Source organism: Pimephales promelas, chromosome 1 (assembly GCF_988280905.1).
Source record: "Pimephales promelas chromosome 1, fPimPro1.hap1.1, whole genome shotgun sequence".
NCBI lineage: Eukaryota > Metazoa > Chordata > Actinopteri > Cypriniformes > Leuciscidae > Pimephales > Pimephales promelas.
The window spans coordinates 36,966,206-36,986,638 of NC_142769.1; the positions used below are offsets into that span (position 1 = coordinate 36,966,206).

The 20,433-nt window shown below is 36.9% G+C and overlaps 1 protein-coding gene across 1 annotated transcript in view; it reads right to left on the reverse strand.

The window, feature by feature from the left end:
• Positions 1 to 20,433, reverse strand: part of dok4 (docking protein 4) — a 43,449-nt gene that overhangs the window by 7,982 nt on the left and 15,034 nt on the right. Inside the window, exon 2 of the mRNA XM_039662868.2 lies at positions 5,625 to 5,916. Within this exon, the coding sequence (XP_039518802.2) occupies positions 5,625 to 5,690 (66 nt within the window). The 5' untranslated portion in view covers positions 5,691 to 5,916. The remainder of the gene's footprint in view (positions 1 to 5,624; positions 5,917 to 20,433) is intronic.

A 20,433-nucleotide genomic window follows, 5' to 3' on the forward strand; every position in this document is an offset into this window, starting at 1 on the left:
AAGTTACATTCTGACTCACACAGTCATAAACATTGCATTAGTCATCAAGCTTGTATAATGAAAGGCCTGCATTGCCCCTCAAATACAACAGAGAGGCTTAACTAGCGAGTCCACATGCTTTTAACCCTACAGTCCATTAATGAAATTGGTGATTTGGAGTCCAAATGATCAAATCTCACCATAGGAAGTTTCATGCATCTTACAGCGTGGCCAACTTCCTGCCGAGATGATTAATAGAAATCTGAATAGAGCTGATGAGCTTTTGTTTTTGTCATCTAAGCTGCTGACCTTAATGTTATTGCCACTCGAATGCTTGGACCCATCTTATGGAAAAATGGAGAAAGTTTTTGCTGCATGGTTTTCCATTCACAGCAGGTAAAAGATTGATCCCTTGTTTGCATCATATTGTCCCCTGAGGTTCCACTAATCCTCTGTAAACAGACTGAACAACAACATCAGCAGAGAGCGACCGAGTGTATGTGTGTGGGTGAGACGTGCTCTTTCCCACTGTTGCTTTGCTGTTTGTATATCTGTCCGCACAACAATTATACACAAACGTAGAGGCTAATACACACCAAACCAAATACAATCCGTCCTGGTGTCACTCATATTTAAAAACAAAAAAGGTATCACGTGTAAATATGACTACAATTAACTTGGTATTATAGCCACCACTGTCAGTAAAAAGAAATTGAAATGAATGAAAGTAGACCGAAGTTTTTTTATACTGTTTGAAGGAGATCCTACACTATTGTTCAAACGTTAGTGTGACTTGTTTTTGAAGGAATTCATGTTTATTTAGCGAGGATGTGTTAAGTTGATGAATAGGAAGTTCAAAAGAACAGCATTTTTGGAGAATTCAATCTTTTGCAACATTATAAATGTCTTTAAGGTCACTTCTGAGCAAAGAATCCTAAAAAAAACATTGTATCATGGTTTTCACAAAAGTATTAAGCAGCACAACTGTTTTCAGCATTGACAATAATAAATGTTTCTTGAGCAGAATGATTTCTGAAGGATCATGTGACACTGAAGACTGGAGTAATGATGCTGAAAATTTAGCTTCGTCATCACAGGAATAAATTACATTTCAATTTAAATTTTAATATTTCCCAATATTACAGGCTTTACTGTATTGTTGATCAAATATATGGAGAGCTTAACAGGCTTTCTTCAAAAACATTAAAAACTTTTGAACGGCAGTCTATAGCAACTTGACTCCACTTATTTGTGTTTGCTGCATGCTATTGCAATTCCAATTTCAACCCTGCTTTGTTTTTTGTATCCATTTTTTCCAAAGCAAACATTAATGAAATGGCCAAACTGTGTCTGAGATGTCAGATCATTTATATTCATTTATTGCTTTTAGCTGCTGCTGTATGAAAGCAATGATCTCACTCGCAATTATACCACAGTACTAAATATTGGCAAGGCTACAACAAAAGTGTGATTTTGAATGTTATTTTTCTCAATTATTATATGGCTTACAGCATAATTGAGCTTCTTCCTTATTTTTGGAAGAAACCATGGTAACCAGGCTAATTATGTTTCAGGGTCAGTCTTCTCACACTGTAAATGTACTCTGTATTAACATGCAGTTATCTTCATATTGTCTTGCTTTAACCCTTAAACCTCTACATGGAAAATAAATTGTCATGGCAGTCAAAGCAAATGTGTTAAAAACATGGGGGAATAATGCATGGAGGAATACACAACACTTATCTCAAGTGCTTACTGCATGTCATAATAAGAGATAGAATGAAGGAACACAATAACGGCGTATGGAGGCAGAGGGAGAATTCAAAGTTTAAACTGAAACAGTGAAAGGCTTATTTATTGGAAGGAAGAAGCAGAGATAAAACAGTGGCAGAATGTGCCAACATTTCATAGGATAATAAGCCTATAATGACTAATGAGGCTGTTTGCCCTTGGTATGAATCCATTTATGCATTTTTGTCAGCTGTTCATCTCTCATCTGCTTTTCCTCTGAGATCTGACAAAACTCAGCTTGGCATCTAAGGATAGTCAAAGGAATAATGACACTATTTTAACAACAGTTGCTGCTATGCTTGAAGCTAAAATTAAACCACTTCCTCTCAGGTGAGACTACATTTAAAATGGCTATGTCCATTGAAACCTGTTGGGCTAAGCGCGTGTTGCAATGCATGTCCGTTCGATTTTTGGTCTTTGTCACCAGCATCGACCAACCCCCTCTCCCCATCTAATGTCTGGGGTTGTTTCATAATTGTGATGCCTGGTATTGGGCCGTTTACGATTGCAAATGCACTAAAAAGAGCTGGCAGTGGCTGAGGAGCAATTAGGGTAATTCCAGCATGGCAGCGAGGCCGGCGATCCTGGGCTGCCGATACCCAAACAGAATGCTAAACAGAGCTCTGATTAGTATGATTGGGGTTCTTGGTCCCTAAGTGGGCCGCAGAGATGGACAGTGAAAAGGGGAGGGAGAGATAGAGAGGTATATAGTCTGGCTAATTAGCATCCCTAGAGGTGCACAGGGAGTTTGGTGAGGGAGGTGGAGAAGGGGGAAGGGATATAGAGACAGTGGTCTGGAACAGTGATGAAAGGCTGAGACACACCGAGATGCTTTATGCAACATGTATAGCGACTAAAGGCCAATTTATACTTCTGTGTAGGGTGCGCGTTGTAGGTACGGCGTAGGGTGCGCACAGACGCGTACCATACCGCGTATCCTTCGCAGTAGCATGACGCGCACATCCTCAAAAATTTAACTACACGTCACGACGGTGCGGACCGCAAGATCTGTGATTGGTCGGCTTGGTAGCATTGCATTTCCTCCTACGCATTTCTGCATGTACCATCTCCTCCGAAGTCTTCTCTCATTTCTGCCTTTTAGTTTTAGTAATTTTACTAAAATTAATTGTTTTTCCACCTCAATAAACTCCAACTCCACCATGATCCGCTCTCTTTCAGTCGCCATTGCTTGTAGTAACCTAGCCGCGAGGAATTAAAACCCTCCACCACCAACTAGCGTTTCGGAGCAGTACTGCAGAGCAACCAAGAACGCAGAAGTATAAATGCTCACGACGGCGTCGCCTATGTGCGTAGCCTACGCCGTACACTACAGCGTACCCTTGACGCAGAATACATTTCAAACAGTGAAAAAATTGTAATTATTAAATGTATGCACTTCATTTAGTACATTATTTAGTACTTATGCTGACCAAGACTACATTCATTTAATCAAAAATAAACAAAAACAAACAAAAAAACTGTAAATGTTGTGAAATATTACAATTTAAAATGACTTTCGTATTTTAATATATTTTAGAATGTAATTTATTCCTGTGATCAAAGCTGAATTTTTTAGCATTATTACATCAGTCTTCAGTGTCACATGATCCAAGAAACATTTTCATATAATTACCAATGTTAAAAACAGTTGTGCTGCTTAACGTTTTTACAAAACTATAAATACACAAAAATTTCAATTGTCTTTAAAAAATGTGTTCAGTCCTCTGGTGATGTTCTCGTTATATTATCAATGATGGTTATTAAATAAAATTATTTTTAAATACAATTCAGAACGCAAAAAAGAAGCAGGAACTATATACATATCCCATATTGGATATTAACATCCAATAGTGTAAATCGCGGCGGCAGCTTCAGGTTGGTAGTCCTAGGCATTTTTGTTTATCTGTACTTCCGGTGTTCTTCCAACCGGAGCCTCGCTTTCGATTTCAAAATGGCGGCTTCGTGAAATCAGCGTATTCAATACAACTCTCAGATGGATAATATGATGAAAATGCTGTAATGTGGGAGCTTTTTGCCAATGATAATGGATTAAAACACCAACAAATCTGTGAAGGTTAGTTCATATACAGCCAGTGTGTGTGAGTGTGTGTGTGAGAGAGAGAGAGAGAGAGAGAGAGAGAGAAAGAGAGGTAGGGCTTTGTCACAGCTCAGACACAAATGCAAATGCCGCCACACACTCACTGCTGCTGCCGCCAAATCAGAGCAGAGGCAGCATGGATGTAAATAGTATTAGCTGTGCATAAGCGGGGATTTACGATATTGTCCTTGCATTACGTGCACTTGCATAATATTAAATAGACGAAGGAAATTGACTTCCAATTAGGGAAGCCATTTGTTAAACAATGATGGAGGAACAGTGCCCGTTTTGAGTTTGCGCAGCACAGGAAAGCAAAAAGGAGAGACAAAGAAAAGCATAGATGCAGATACAAGATGTTCATGTGCAAAAGGAACAAGAAGAAAGAGAAATAAAAGAGAGAATGAAGGGAGAGGAGAAATAAATGGTACCAAAAAAAGAGAAGGAAATTGTAAAATATAAACCTCTCCCCTCTTAGATTACTTAGCACTGCGTTCCCCAGGGGGACCATGTGTCACAACCCCACTGCTGCCACGATAACCACAATCCTGCTGACTATATAATTCAGCCATCGACCTGCATGAGCTCGAGAGGCACTCAGAAAGTCACTAGACAAGGTAAGGCTGGTCTTTTTAGACCTTCTGAAACATCAATGCGGTTCATCCAGAAAACCTGGATGTTTTAAACATGTTTAAAAACATATGCTTGTAATCATAAAAGCATATGCAGAGCAGGAAAACTCGTAATGGAAAGTGATTGTAATGGAAATAAAGCAAGAGACAAACAGAATGAAATACTAATGAAAAGTGACAAGTAAAATGACAAAAAGAAGAAGAAAGAAAGAATGAGATTTTTCCAGAGGCAAAAAAAAAAAAAAACTTATGCAAGTGTAACTAACTGGGACAGCGGAGGAGATGCTCTCAGACTCTGTAAGGCTGAAGCTCCTGTCAGCGGAAGATTGTTAAGCTGTAATGAGGTCTCCAGGCCAGAGATCCGGCTAAGTTAGTAGTATGAATGTAGTCCCCCTATGTCCTGCAGCATTATTGGTTCACAAGCCTATTCCAAGGGAATCATTTGCTCAATCTCTTCAAAAATATACAATTATCCAGTAAAACCTAGCCAATATTTTGTGCAAGATGTCTGAATTGATCTGTATGAAATAATACTTGGACATTTTGACGCCACATACAGCAATGCTTTCATTACCTTGCCCATCACACACCATTAAAGCAAATGCTGACCAACACACAAACTGATATATGATGTTTGGCCCCAGCATCATTATTAACGGAAACATTAAAACAAACACAGGAAAATATTTAAAAGAAAAACAAATTAAAAAATAATAAAATAAAAATAACATCATAATTGTGAAAAACCTAAATAAAATATTCTACATGGCATAATAATAATAATAATAATAATAATAATAATACGCTATAATAAGCTAATTCACTAAATGCTACCACTAAAATTTGAATGCTACACTAAAAAATATATTTTATGAGCCTTTCAACTTAATAACATCATGTTTAATTCAAAGTATTACTTTGTATTAATGTATTACTTTCTTTGTATTCATTGAAATTGTTTCAAATCCAAATATTTTTAACTAAAATGATTATTAAAACTAAAAGAAAACTCTAAAATAAATAAAAATAATGAATAGAACATTAATTGATACAATTAATTTGACCTGAAAAGACAAGTAAAAAAAAAAAAAATCAAGATCAAGTGCTCTGAAAAGCTACTGACTCACCCCCAGTTTCCTGCTCCGCATGCGGACATAGCCCTGCTTGACAATGTCATTGAAGTTGGAGGCCATCTCTGAGGAACCTGGGAACTTCTAGAATAAATAGAGGCTAGCATCCAGCCCTTCTTTTTCCCCCTTTAGCCAGTCCAACCAACTCCTTCCTTCTTTCCGTCCCTCCTTCCTTCACTTCTTCGCTTGTCTTCCAGTCTTCCTTGATCTCGTCAACTCAGCAAATTGTAGAACTTCACATCCAAAAGATCATATAGATCTTCTGTGTCCCCTCACTCCAGCATGATCACTAGAGATAAGAAAAAAGGCACATTTTATTCATTTCCGAGAATGCTGAATGTTTGTGCAGACATGCAAAAGATTATTCACTTGTCAAACACAACTGGGGCAACAATTAATCATCCAAAATTGTGATTGTGTTTACATATAAGTATATGTGAATGTACTGTGTATAATTATTTTGTATATATAAATACACACACATGCTTGTATATATTTAAGAAAAATGTTAACAAATAAAATATTTCTATTTATATGCAACATAAATTTAATTATGTATACACGCAAATATTTCTTAAATACATATTTATGCATATGGGTGTATTTTTATATACAAAATAATTATACACACTACACACATATATTATGTATATACTGTATAATAATGTATATATTTTGGATGTGATTAATCCATGATTAAAAGTTGCCTACTGGAAAATTTCAAAGCTTAACTTGAGAAAGTGAGTTAAATAAACATTAAAGTTGTACATGACATGTTTCCACCCGACGGCTTCTTCAAATGTCATAATGGCCTAAATTAAAATGCACTCTGACTGCAAATATTATTTCTGCACTAAATAGCTCAAGCTTCATTTTGAGCAGGATGACAAAGATTAAACATATCAGAGTAGCAGACTAGAAACTGGTTAGAAAATCCCTAAAGGGATATTTCACCCAGACATAAAAAAAAAATGTCTCTGTGTTTTGTTTGCATTAAATAAAAGTACAGTTGTGGTCAGAATTATTGGGACCCCAAGTAAATGATCAAAGATGGCAGTAAAAATAAATCCACATTGTTTAGCATTTTGATCTTTCCTTCAAAGAATTTGCAAAGATCGAACCTTTCATTGTGAAAGAATTGAAAGTGGGGGTAAAATCACATTATGAAATAAATGTTTTTCTCCAGAACACATTGTCCGCACCCTATAGAATTTTTTATGAGTAAAATACCTCTGAAGTATATTTCCATTAATATTGTTTTGTTTTGTTTTTTTAGCACACCAGGGTGACTAGGAACAAGAAATAGGCTATGACTTCTTGTTTCACAGGAGTTTAAATATGAGGAAACACAAAAGCCAAATTCCCTTAATTATCCACCACAATGAGTAAAACCAAAGAAGACAGTTCTGAAGTGCAGCAAAAGATTGTTGAGCTTCACAAAATAGAAAGTGGCTGTAAGAAAATAGCTAAAGCATTGAAAATTCTCATTTCCACCATCAAGGCAATAATTAAGAAGTTCCAATCAACTAAAGATGTCACAAATCTGCCTGGAAGAGTATGCGTGTCTATATGGAGGATAGTTTGAGTAGCCAAAGGCTCTCCAAGGATCACAGATAGAGAATTGCAGAAATTAGTTGAGTTTTGGGGTCTGAATGAAATGAATGAAAAATGAATAAAAAATAAAACAAACCCTACATCAGCACATGCCGTTTCGCTCATCCAAAAACAAACTCCAGCATATTCAGTTGTCAGACACGACTGGAACTTTTAATGGGAACGGATTGTATGGTCAGATGAAAAAAAAAAAGAGAGAGATTTTTGGCAGCAGACACACTAGATGGATTTGGTGCAAACAGGCATAAAAAGTATGCCCACGGTTAAATATACGGCTGGATCTTTAATGTTGTGGACCTTTTTTTGCAGGAGGTCCTGGCCATCTTTTAGATAAATGGTATCATGGATCCTAGCAAATACAAATAGACAAAAAAATCTAAACCTGACGGCCTCTGCTAGAAATCTTATAATGGATCTTGGTTGGATCTTTCATCGGGACAACGATCTAAAACAAACATCAAAATAAACAAAAATGTGTCACTGAGCAGAAAATGAAGCTTCTCCAATGACCATCCTAGTCCCTTGACCTGAACCCTATAGAAAATGATTGGACCGAACTGGGAATCTGGAGAGATTCTGAATGACAAAATGTGTTCCTCAAACTGATCAGGCATTATAACAGAAAAAGGTGGTTGCAAAAAATATTTAATAAAAGGGTGCCAATAATTTTGGCCTACGTGTTTGAGAAAAGTGTCAAAAAATGCCATGTTGTTTAGACACCATTGACTTCACTGTACAAGCAAAGAGCTGAAAGATTCTTCAAAATATCATCTTTGTGTTTGCCAGAAGAGACAAAGTCATACAGGTTTGGATTAACATAATAATGACAGGATTTACATTTTCGGGTGAACTGTCCATTTAGAATATCAAACCGGGACATATTACCGAAAAAGCCTTGAGTAACCCTCAATTTATCAAAAAAACAAAACAAAGAAGAATCACTGACTTACAACAAGTAATAGAGGAATAGTGTGCTTAAAACACACAGCTTGAGATTAAAAGTTCCTAAGCATTCATAATAATCCTCAAAGCTCCAGCCCTCAGGCCAAAGAACTGGGATATGTTTGTAAGTGCAAAACTAACAGCATCATCAGCATGCTCACGAATAACAGCCCAACGTGGCACACTTCCCCAGAAGAGAGTCGGAGCCGGCGCTTAAAATTCTTGACTGCAGTGGAACACAGACATTAAACTTTAACAAGGAGCTCATTAGCCAGGACAGAGCCAGGCTAATCGTCGTCGGCGCTGTTGGTTTTAAAAAGTGGCTCGCTCAGGGAAGGAGGGGCCATTTGCTCCAGTAGAAGATCAGTGAATCATAATGGCATTATTATATGCTCTCATGACCTAGCTTCAAAAGCCCTTGTCAGACGAGTGAATGGAGAAATAAAGATAAAAGGGAGAACAAGAAAAGTTGAAGAAGGATATGAACCATGGAAAAAAATGGTTTTGAGAGGACCTCAATGAAACAGCATAATGAACACTCGAAACAAATCACAACAGCTCAAAAAATCAAGACTTAAGTGTCAGGTGAGCCTCTTCGTATAACTAGTCAAATCCCTTATATAGAATGAGAGTTTAAGAACATGATGCTGTTGTTTTAATGTAAATCTGTACTGGATTCACAGCAGTTTATAAGCATCAGTCACCTTTATTGCCCCAGAATACATAGGATAGACCACTATGCTAATTTAATTCTGATGGCAGTCATTCTTAGCACAGTGACAATGTCTGGATTTAGTGTATTATGATTACCACTGTTCAGCTGGAAGAAACAAATCAGAGCTATAAAATCTTTAGGGCAGTCGTGGCCTAATAATTAGTCAGACTTCGATTCTCAAAACCAGTAGGAAAAAGTAGGTGGGGGAATGAACGAACAGCGTTCTCTTCCATCCTCAATACCCATGACTGTGATGCCCCTGAGCAAGGCACCTCCGGATGTGTGTGTTCACTATTCACTGCTGCTAATGTGTGTGCACAAACATGGAGAGGTTAAATGCAGAGGACAAATTCAGAGTATGGGTTACCTTCACATCAAGCCACATCACGTCATGTCACGTACAGTAACACTTTAACGTAAGAGCTGCTAAAAGCCTTCTGCAGAAGGATGAATGGGTGTTTAACCAAGAGCAATGCGAATTGTTAAGTATAAGGTAATGTGTGTTTTCAGTCTACCACAGCAAAGAGAACAAAAAACAAAACAAACACATAAAGATATTGGCCAAAACATGACATACAAAAGGATGTTGGAAAGCAAGCAATTTCAAATAATTTTCTTCGAAATAATTAAATATTAAAGCTGCAGTCTGCAGTTTTTCTACTTTGTCGCCATCTCTGTTTGAAATCTGCGATTGCGGTTATTTGCAGAATCATCAACTTGAGTTTACATTGATATTTTAACAGTATACACATAATATACAAGACGCACACATGCTCATAGCCAGTGAGTAGGCAGCATTACTGTGTTTAGGGTGTTAAATCCAAGTAATCTCTTGGATGAACTTGAGGTTCAATCTTTGCCAATCACTTCTATTTTGAGATTACCAAGCCAGAAATTAGCCGAGAAGCCCTGTCATTGCCTGAGCTGAAGCCTCACTTCTCTTCTTTGTTACACAGAGAAACAGTGGTGACTAGGAATCCAGGTGTGAGCAAGATTTAGAGGCAGCTAATGAACACAGACACCAGAATATCCCACCCAGCCCCCTGCAGCACTAGCGACAAACAGCTTGTTAAGACGCAGGTGACACTCAACGTGGGAGGAGGAATGGAAGATGAACATCTGTTTTCACTGTTAAGTGCAGGTATTGACAGCGAGCTGAGAGCATGCGGCAGACAGACACGTCTCTGGTGAACGCCTGGCTAATGATAGCCTGCAATGCCTTGTCGCCAAGCCCTAGTAATCCCTGAGAATTGGCCAGTTACACCATATTGTTATGGATTTAAGGCCAATTTGGAAAAATGGAGCTTTGTTTCACAAACACATCTTATTTTTGAGGAAGTGATGATAAATTGTGCTGTTTCAATGTTACCATTAGAATAATAACTTCCTACACAGTCAGCAGATCCACTATTGAAAAAAAGCACATTCGATGATGAGGGTGACAATTGTACAATGACGATGCAAACAATTAAACAATCTTCTTGTTAAAAAGTACATTAAAGCATCACCGAATATTTGTGAACCACTCATCAATGCGTGGGTAATTTCTACTATATTTTCATTTCGCATCCTTTATGTTTTACTACATATAAAAGTTCAAGTTTTAAGGATAAAAATAAATGATAGTTATGCTATCGGTTTCCACTTATCTTTAATCTTGATATAAACAGCAATCTTGAGAGTGACAAACAGAGAGAGAGAGATAGGAAAAATTACAGTGCAATTTCTCATATTTCCATTAGCAAGGGATAAAGCTTTTCAAGTCGGAGTACTATGATACTTGGATAACACTATTGCTTCACTGCTGATTAGGACAAAGCGTCAAGCAATAAAAGTGATCTCTTCCATGTAAATCCGATTTTTGTCATCCAGCCACGAAAAGCGACAGGAGATTTTGTCCGTCATTTGGTTTCCATTTTTCCACCATCTGACAGGAAAATTGCCATCGGTTCAAAATTAGTTTTAAGTAGCGTAATAGTTAACATGCTCTAATTGCCTGTGATCGTTTAGTGCAATATTTTCCCTTTTAATGCAAACAGATACATCACTTTAAAATCTGAAAGGTTGTAGAAACGTACATGGATAGATACGAAGAGTTCAGATGCAAAAGCCTCTAAGCGTCATTTGAAATTTTCTTATAGAATGATCATTTTTATTAAGCTTATATATTTAAGTTCATTAATTTGACTTAAATGGGAATGAAGATTACCTATGAATTGTCCTTTAAGTGAAATTACTGAACTTAAATATACAAGCTTGATAAAAATGATCATTCTAGAAGAAAATTTCAAATGGCACTTAGAGGCTTTTGCATCTGAACTCTTCATACAGTGTTACCTTACCACTGCCCAGTAATATGAATAAAAGGCTTTACTGTATATTTATATTATTCTCTTTTTAAGGCCATTTATTTTCCCAAAACCTCATGTCTTAATGCCCAACTGCCCTATATACACATTTGACTAGAGAAAGGCATTGCATAATGGGTGGTGGGCGCTTTATAGGTTGTGTTCAGAGTTGGCAAAACTCCCCTAGGAGGATTAAAGAAGAAAAGAAAGTGAACAGGAGGGGTAGAGAGGTGTGCTGACTGTCAGTTTAGATGAACCCTCACAGTTATAGTCTATCAGAAGAACAAGTGAACTGAAAATTGAATGTGTTTGGAGTGAGTCATACAGACGAGGAGGCCAGTAGCTACAGTGGACAGTGAAATACTAAGTGTGTTTGAGTGAAAGAGAGAGACAGAGAGATGAAGCAACAGAAAGAAAGGTCATTGGTTGCAGTTAAGGGTCACTTTAATTTTAAGAGGTACAACGGCACACAGCAGACACACACACAAACTCTGATCATTTCCATTGGAAAACATGTGGTTGGGTATTTCGTGTGAGGAGGGAGAAATATTTCCTGCAAAATTTCACTGAATTTTTCACTAGTGTGATTTTACCTTAAAGTAGGGATGTTTCATCCAAGGAGGCAGTGCCTACATACAGTAAATAAATAAATAACACCAATAACTGTCAGTACTAAAATAAAAACAAAACATAGCTCATATAGTGTGTAATGATCATTTTTATCAAGTAACACTGTCCAGTGGCCACATTAGCAGATAAAGTTTCATAGGAAGGGAGCGTCTCTTTTACCTCCCTTGAGGACATTGCGGTTTCACAGAGGTCACGTGGCATGAATATGACGGGGGAAAGCACAGATGAAAAGTCATGGATAAAAAATATCGAATGAATCTGCATTTATACAGAAACAACAGAGACGGGCTATATGCCACTGGTATAAAACAAACATTGTTATTCTTTAACCATTTGTCCTCATCATGCTATCTCATAATATCCCTCCCCGATATGAAGACATCCCATTCTCATAAGGTTCCAGTGAAGACATACATTATCTGAAAAGCATTAACACAGTGAGAACTGTGTAGGACACGCTATTCCTTTTCTGCTTCCTGAGGGGTGACAGCTGTGCAGAACACCTAGGGTAGCCAGCAGCTGACACGCAACACAATACATGAAGAGAAAAGAGAGTGGTTGAAGAGAGCAAATGAATGCAAACCACATACCGTATTAAGATGCTAAAAAATCTGGCATTGAAAGCTCCCTGGTTCAGTTTAATCACTCCCTGCAAGTGCATGTAAGCACTAAGGTCTCTTTAATCAGTTGTGTTTGGAGTCTTGATAGGCTTATAACAACAGACTCAACCGTAACATGTAAACTCCACTATATGATATTCCATCAGAATGATACTGCCATTCTTCTGCCGTGTTCGCTAGATGGTTGTATATTGAACAAGAATTTGATCGTACTTTTATCATTCTCAAAACAGCACAATCTCTCATGCTTTATAGCTTAATTAAAAATTTAAATGGTAGAGAGAATAATTAGAGAAAGAGGAATGAGAAAATGTGCCAATGACACTTTCATTTTTGTTTTTTGTGTTTTATCTCCATCATCAAATATTCAGCAGTATAACAGAAGCAGCTCATTTAGCCTTTTTGTGGGTCTGGAAATAACAACATCATATAAATGATTTAGTGATGCAAATTGCCTAAATAAAATTCAGAATTGAGTCTACATTGCTTGTCAAAACCATTATGAGCAAGCTGTATCCCTTCCTCTGAAAACAAAATTATAGTGAAATCCATTCAGACTATAGCACAGAAGGGTCAGGCAAGACTTAATGACAGGATCAGCACTAATACAGCAAAGCAAAAGACATTGACTTTCACTGCCTATAGCTAATTAAAGAATTGATGCAGGATTTAATCGAAAACACTCTTGGATATCAAACAACATAGATTGGTGAGCGCAAGGTGATAAATAATTGTGCTCACTATTTTAATCTTTCAAGTCATTATTTTAACAAAACTGCTTCAGCAAATCTCAAAATAAATATCTGTTTCATACTGTACATTATAAAGTTGATATGGATAAAATCTCTCATAATATTTATAATGATTGATTTTAGTTTTTAGGGTTTTACATCCAAATTTTTAAACAAAATAGTACAGACTTACAATATGAGTAATTTTATTTCACGTTAACGATATATATCACAATATAGTCATTTTTGCTTTAAATAAGGATTTATATCATCACAAAAATGTTTTCCTATTGAAATCACCAATTTCATTGTCACAAACAATAGAACCCTAATCCTAGCCATCTCCGCCCCCTGATCCCTATCCCTATCCCAACTCCTAAACCCTACCCCTCTCCGCCCCCTGATCCCTAACCCCAACCCTAATCCTACCCATCTCCGCCCCCGATCCCTAACCCAACTCCTAAAATTACCCATCTCCGCCCCCTGATCCCTAACCCCAACCCTAATCCTACCCATCTCTGCCCCGATCCCTAACCCAACTCCTAAAATTACCCATCTCCGCCCCCTGATCCCTAACCCCAACCCTAATCCTACCCATTTCCGCCCCCGATCCCTAACCCAACTCCAAAACTTACCCACTTGTCTAAAAAAAAAAAAAAAAATGCATGCAAACGATGAGCTTTCATGACCAATAGAGAAGATGGTCCAAAATCTCTACTGGTTGACAAATTTCTACCGGTTAATCGTGTCTACCGGTACACCGCCCACCCCAATTTTCAGAGATTAAAATAACTGAAGAGGAAAAAAAAGAGTTGGCTTTGCAACCACAATGCAAATGAAAGATAAAGAAGGAAAATACATGAATAAAGATAATTGAAATCTCATTTGACTAAAGTTAATATTGCTTCTGTATTAATATTATCTAAGAAGTCACTCACCCACAGAATTGTCACAGAATATAGAACTGTTCTTTTCAACATGAGAAGGTCAGGAGTGAGAGAACAACATTATTGAAAATACATTTTAACAAACTAAATTTAACAAGAGCAAAAATGAGGTATAGAGGTAAAAATGGCTGAGCGAGATAAAGAGTGGAACGGAATTCAAGAAACGTAAAAGAGAAACTCTCTTTTGTGGAGTTTGTCATTCATTTATCGTTCAAGGACGATGGATTTCTATTGAATAGACTTTTTTTGTGGTTCGGCTCTTTTTCGTCGACGTTGTCAGCACAGCCAGACTTAATCAGAGCCTGTGACATGACCCCTACCACCAGGTAAAGGAAAACGAGGAGAAAGAAAGAGGGAGTGGGAGGAATGGGGCTGAGAGGACGGCAGGACACATTAGGGGCTCAGATGGCTTCATGATTGGCTGATTGAATTTCATCTCCTGTGGTGCTGCAACTTATGTGTAAACTCTCTCCTGACTGTCCGCTTGTGTGGATCAGCTTTTGTCTGCCACAAGGATAGTAAAACCTGAAACCACCTACGGTGCATTGTAAAGACTGGCCAACAGCTCCCATGAGGAAAATGGCTTAATAAATACACTAAATAATCTCTTAATGAAAATGTAAATGAAAATGGATCGAGAATATCATTAGCTCAGCACAAAAACAATAGAAGTCAATGGAAAGCCCCCACAGTGATTCAAAATAAGTGCACATTCTATAATGAAGTATATTAAATCCACTGCATACATACTGCAAAATTCACTCCTGCACTCAAACCCAATTTCACACTGAATTAAAGGGCTTTGATTGCTGTCTGACTACTAAGGAGAGTGCAAGGACATGTCCTGGCCTCCCTCTATCTCTGTTTTACCATCTTTCTGTTCTTTTTTTACTCTTAATCCAGCTGACATATCTCAGATAAAGCCATATAAACCACAAGGCCAACGGGGTCCTTTCAGGCTTTGCCACAATGACATTCAAAATCACTCATTCAGTTAAGGGTAGTTTATTATGATTTCACTTTTTGAACTTTAGTTTGTGTGTAATGTTGTTGCTTGAGCGAGCATACACAACATCCGCAAAGTTACAACGCTCAAAGTTCAATGCAAAGGGAGATATTTTCTTTTTACAGAAATGGATTTTTAAAAACATAAAAAAAAAAACGGCTGGTAGAGACAACGCACTTCTTCCCGGATTGGTGACATCACAAACCTTAAAATTCAGCAGCCTTGCTCACTGATTCGAGCTCGACAAGTAGGTAAATGACAGACGTGACGCTAACATTGGATTGTGCAACTAAGCGATAAACATGTTGTGCAAAATGTTGTGCAGTGTCAGGCTGTGGAAAAACAGAGTTGCATTAAATTTACAGAGAGCCTGAAAAAAAACAAAAAAAAACTATGCTGTGCCTACTATATTGAATCTCACAGGAACGACGCAACACACTTATGTGAGTAAAAAAGTTGTTACAGTGTCACTATTGATTTGTTACAGATCATTTGATACGTACAGATTATGTGTACATGTCTAACCAAAATCACCAGTGCCCAGTGATTTCTGATATGTAATGATTCATATATTAAATTATACATAGAAAGCAATCAAAGAACGCTCCCTTTACATTTGCTGAAACTGTCAATCAAACAGCGTGGGTGTTAAACCCAGTGTTAATCAATCAACTCCTGTTAGAATCTGCGTACCCTGACGTGCACCTCTCCAAAAATGTAACAACACGTCAATTCTATGCAAGTGCTGTGATTGGTTCGCTAGAACCGCTCCCCTGGTTTCACATGTTCCCTCTGCATTCGTAATTGCACGTCACGGCGAACAACGACGCAGAAGTATAAATGAAAAGCATAGTTTTAGCATAGAGGCTCCGGAGTAGGTCCGACGCAGAAGTATAAATCAGCCTTTATTTACAATGTGTTAGCTATGATGAAAGCATTCGTTAGTGTGCAGAAACGATGACGAGGTCGCTGCATTCATGCCCTCAATGATGTCAGTGATTGGCTACAATGCTCATCCACTGTAACCTCTTGTGCCACAATCTAAATATAATGTTATAATCTACACTTTTCACGATTAGTGATCTGATTTAGATTAGATTAAAACTGTATATGTAAAAATGTGCTAAAAGTTGTTGGGAGAATTCCACATATAATACTTAGCTATTTCATGAAAAGATGTTAACCAATAAAAGCAGTGAGCGTTACACTGAAATCTCACAGCAGACACGCCCCTTAAAACAGAGCATTCAAAGCGTTCAGGGTAGAAAAAAGGCCTGTTATTTTTAAATTATTACATTTTTGATGTAAAAATCATACCAACATTATAAGTGTACCCTGGGAAACATAAAATAATACAGTTCAAGACCCCTTTAAGGGATGTGTGTGTGTGTGTGTGTGTTTGGTTGATCAATGGAAGACCAATCATCAGCAGGTTGAATCAATGCCTGAGGCTCAAACAGCCCCGCTGGGTTCAAATGAGGTCAAAGGGCAGCTTTAATTAATACGCTAGAAATAGCCCTAGAGGCGATCCGACCCTATATCCACCAGGTTGTCTATTAACAACAGGACGGACACAGGTAATTATGAGTGGGAGACTGAGAGAGAGAGGGCATGTTTATCATTCATGGATACAATGTGTATTTGGCACCATTCATGTGTCAGAAAAAATGTACATAATTTTTCATTTAGATGTTTATTCTTGTAATGCATTTTCTCTTACACATTTTAGTGATTAGAGCTTCTGTAAATCAGATGATTTTATGATCACCCTTGGATAAATGGAGGTTGGAGCAGGCTTCACTCAAAGTTTATACCTCAAATTGTTTTAAGAGTGCTGGCCTAATAATGACAATGCATGTATGGAAGAGAGAGGCCGCACTTTGCATATACAGTTTTATTATACACAAACGCGTTTCGGCGCGTGCCTTCTTCAGTGTGCTCACCCTTGGCCAATAAAGGTCTAACAGTTTCTTAAAGTGAAAATAAATAACTATTATTCTTCTCTTTTTATTCTACCTCTTGCCTTTATTCTACCTAAAAAGTCCACTGCATTTAGCTACATCAACAGTTTAACTCTTTCTCTAGAATTTCCAAAAAAGCACAAAATCATCATCAATTTTAGGGCTAACAAAGCTAACACACCACCATACAAGTGTTAATACACTACATACATAAGTGAATGAGACCAATGATATCACAACAGTATTAAAAACAAGTTTGATTTGGGTTACACTTTTTAAAAATGTACTTACATTGTACTTACTCAAATGAGTATGGAATGGACACGACCATTCCTTTACATGACAGGGTGGTCTCTTGGTTTCCCATGTTCCACACCAATATATTGACCAGGCCTTTAAGACTATTAGTATTGAATGAAAACTCATAGATTAAATAGCGTCTGATTAAAACAAAGTGTTTATAAAAAAACGCAACATACCAGGACACTATTGGTTTTCTTGTGGTATTTGTGATTGTTTTTTTAAAGAGGCAATTTCTTTAAGACTTTTTCTGGAGCGCTTTTTTTAATTCTCACATATTACAGTAATCATCTCAAAATCCAAAGTTGCAAGAACGTTTGTTGACATTGACAAATTATTTATGTTTTTAGTGGTTTACATCCATTTTTAACATTGGCCATTACATGACAATAATTATAAGCATTGGTTGGAACTGTTTTAAAATAATTTTAGAGACTTTTAAGTCAATTGTGTAAAAAAAATTTGTGCGCTAATTTAAATTCAACAATTTGTGAATAGCTTATTTGCTTCTTTGACATATATACGGTACGGTGTAAATGTCTTAGGCATGTTCGATTTTTCACCATTTTTATGTTTAATTTCTTTTCTTTTGTTTTACTATATCATTGGGAAATATCGGTTTATATTTCCAAACTTTCCTTTTTACATTCATTGTAATAGCCGCCTGAAACCGCCTTTTTTTTAGATTTTGGTTGACTTTTGCACAGGACTGCATATTGGCATTATACTCTCAAAATATTGTTTTGTACCACAAAAAAAACTCCTTTTCCTTTTAGTAACCACCTTACAAGCAATAATCAGAAACGACATACATATCACAACACTCAGAGAAACATAAATGTACCACACAATTCAGTGAAATGAGATGGAAGAAACCATCTTTCTGAAATCACATTGAGTAGCGGCACTTTTCTTCAGATGAGACAGGAAAAGGCCAAACAATAATCAAGGAACAGGCTGAAAGTCTGATGAAAAAAAAAGATGAGTAAGAAGAGAAAAAAAAAAGAATAGACAGCTTGAGAGACAGAACGAAGATGCCTCGCCCTTATTTTGACCTCTTGTGGAAAAATTCCAGGCGTTACTTCTACACAGTCCTAACAACAATCTCAAACAAAGACACAGATACACACAGACCCCCAGAACTAAAGCACAGGCAGATGAGACACGATGTCTGCAAACTTCTATCTAACAAAGATAACAGAGCAGCTATAAACACAGACAACTGGTTTCAGCACCCCTCCTGCAGGCTGACGCGACACTTTGTCTCCAGTCATTTTACCAGATTGACAGAGATAAAGCAAACAAAACACACACAAGCATACACACTCATTGTAAAAGCAAAGAAGATTCATTACACCGAGACCCTTATGCTTGTTCATGCGCTTGTTTTTGGGAAGATAATAATCAGAATTTGATGAAAGGAAAGAATTATTTTAAAATTGGATTCCGTTGCTTGGGTATATGGGAATAAGAAAAAATTGACAGGTTTAGGGGTGAATTTTCAGCTTTTCAGGCATTGAGACTGCCCATTAATCTCAGCCTCTCAGTTACAGTATTGCCTAATTTAGGTCTGTCCATTTAATGCGTTCATTTAGTGGGACTGCTTCTAAAAACTAGAAAACAATGCTGTAAAAAACTAATTATTATTCATTATTAATTAACTATGCCTTGTGGCAAGTTTTGTTATAAGGACGTCACGTTCATGTATTTGTCCAATCAGCACTGAATGGATAAGGAGCTGTTTGTTCACTAAGGACACATTTCTCCATTCAACTGGATGCCAGTCACGTTCTCAGTCTCAAGAAATGTTTTTAAATACTGAATTACATTTAACTTAAAACACGGTGTTGCCAAGTCTGCCTCAGACAGAATGACAATTCAATGGATTGCTGTGGACTGTAGGCCAGTGATTGGCTTCAATAATATGGAAATAATATAACAAAATATATGCCTTTTAAAGGCCAATTATTATAATGACTATTCAATAATTTCCATGTTATCGGTAGCCAAAATGATGTTGAACATTTTTTTAATAACTGCGATTACTTTTACTTTTACAGTATGCATTTGGCCGATGCATACCCAAAGCAACTTGCATTGCATTGAAGGTACAGATTTTTATCAATTCGCTGGAAATCAAACCCATGACCTTTCTGTTGTTAGCGCCATGCTTTTACTGTTTTACATACAGGAATGTTGTATTTGAATAATAATTTGATTAGTTACAACTAATCATACTAATTTGATTATAATGCTTTATAAAATATAATCTAATTTAAATTATAATATGATTAGTCAAAATATGCATTTAATTACAATTTATATTATAATATTTTATATTTATAGCATCCAAGATGTAGGTGTCTTTGTTTCCACTGTATTTTTAATTTTGATATTTGTAGGTCCAACCGTTCTTGTCTGTCAGTCATATCATATCAAAAATTAATTTCAAAGTGAACTATCCTTTTAAGTTGATAATTTTCCCAAGATCATAAAAGACGAGAGAAAAAAAGAGAGACCTCCTCTCCTTCAGTGATGAACCTTCTGTGTTTGTGTGCCTTTAAGAAAGTGAAGTTTTGAGTTGAGAGTGAGATCTTATTGAGTTGAATTCCAGTTATTGAATGAGAATGAAAAGGCTCACACAGCAGCGTCTATCACAAGTGGCTGTCTGAGTTCCGACACTGTGCAGAGCCAAAGCCCATCTGACTTCAAGTGTCTCTCTTGTCTTAGACAGCCTCAAAAAAATGGGACAAACACACACACTCCTACACGTACACACTTTCAAATCTCTCAAACACTGCTTCAGAGCAACAACAAATAAAAACATTTATAATTCATAAAATTCCCTCAGGCATAAAAAAAAGGAAAATATGTAGTTTGCTATCACCTGAGAGACATTAATTGGTTTTTAACTTTATAAGGCCTTTTTATGCCTGTGAACCATTAAACACATTTAAACATTTTTAATTATGCAGAGCAAAGAGACGTTTCA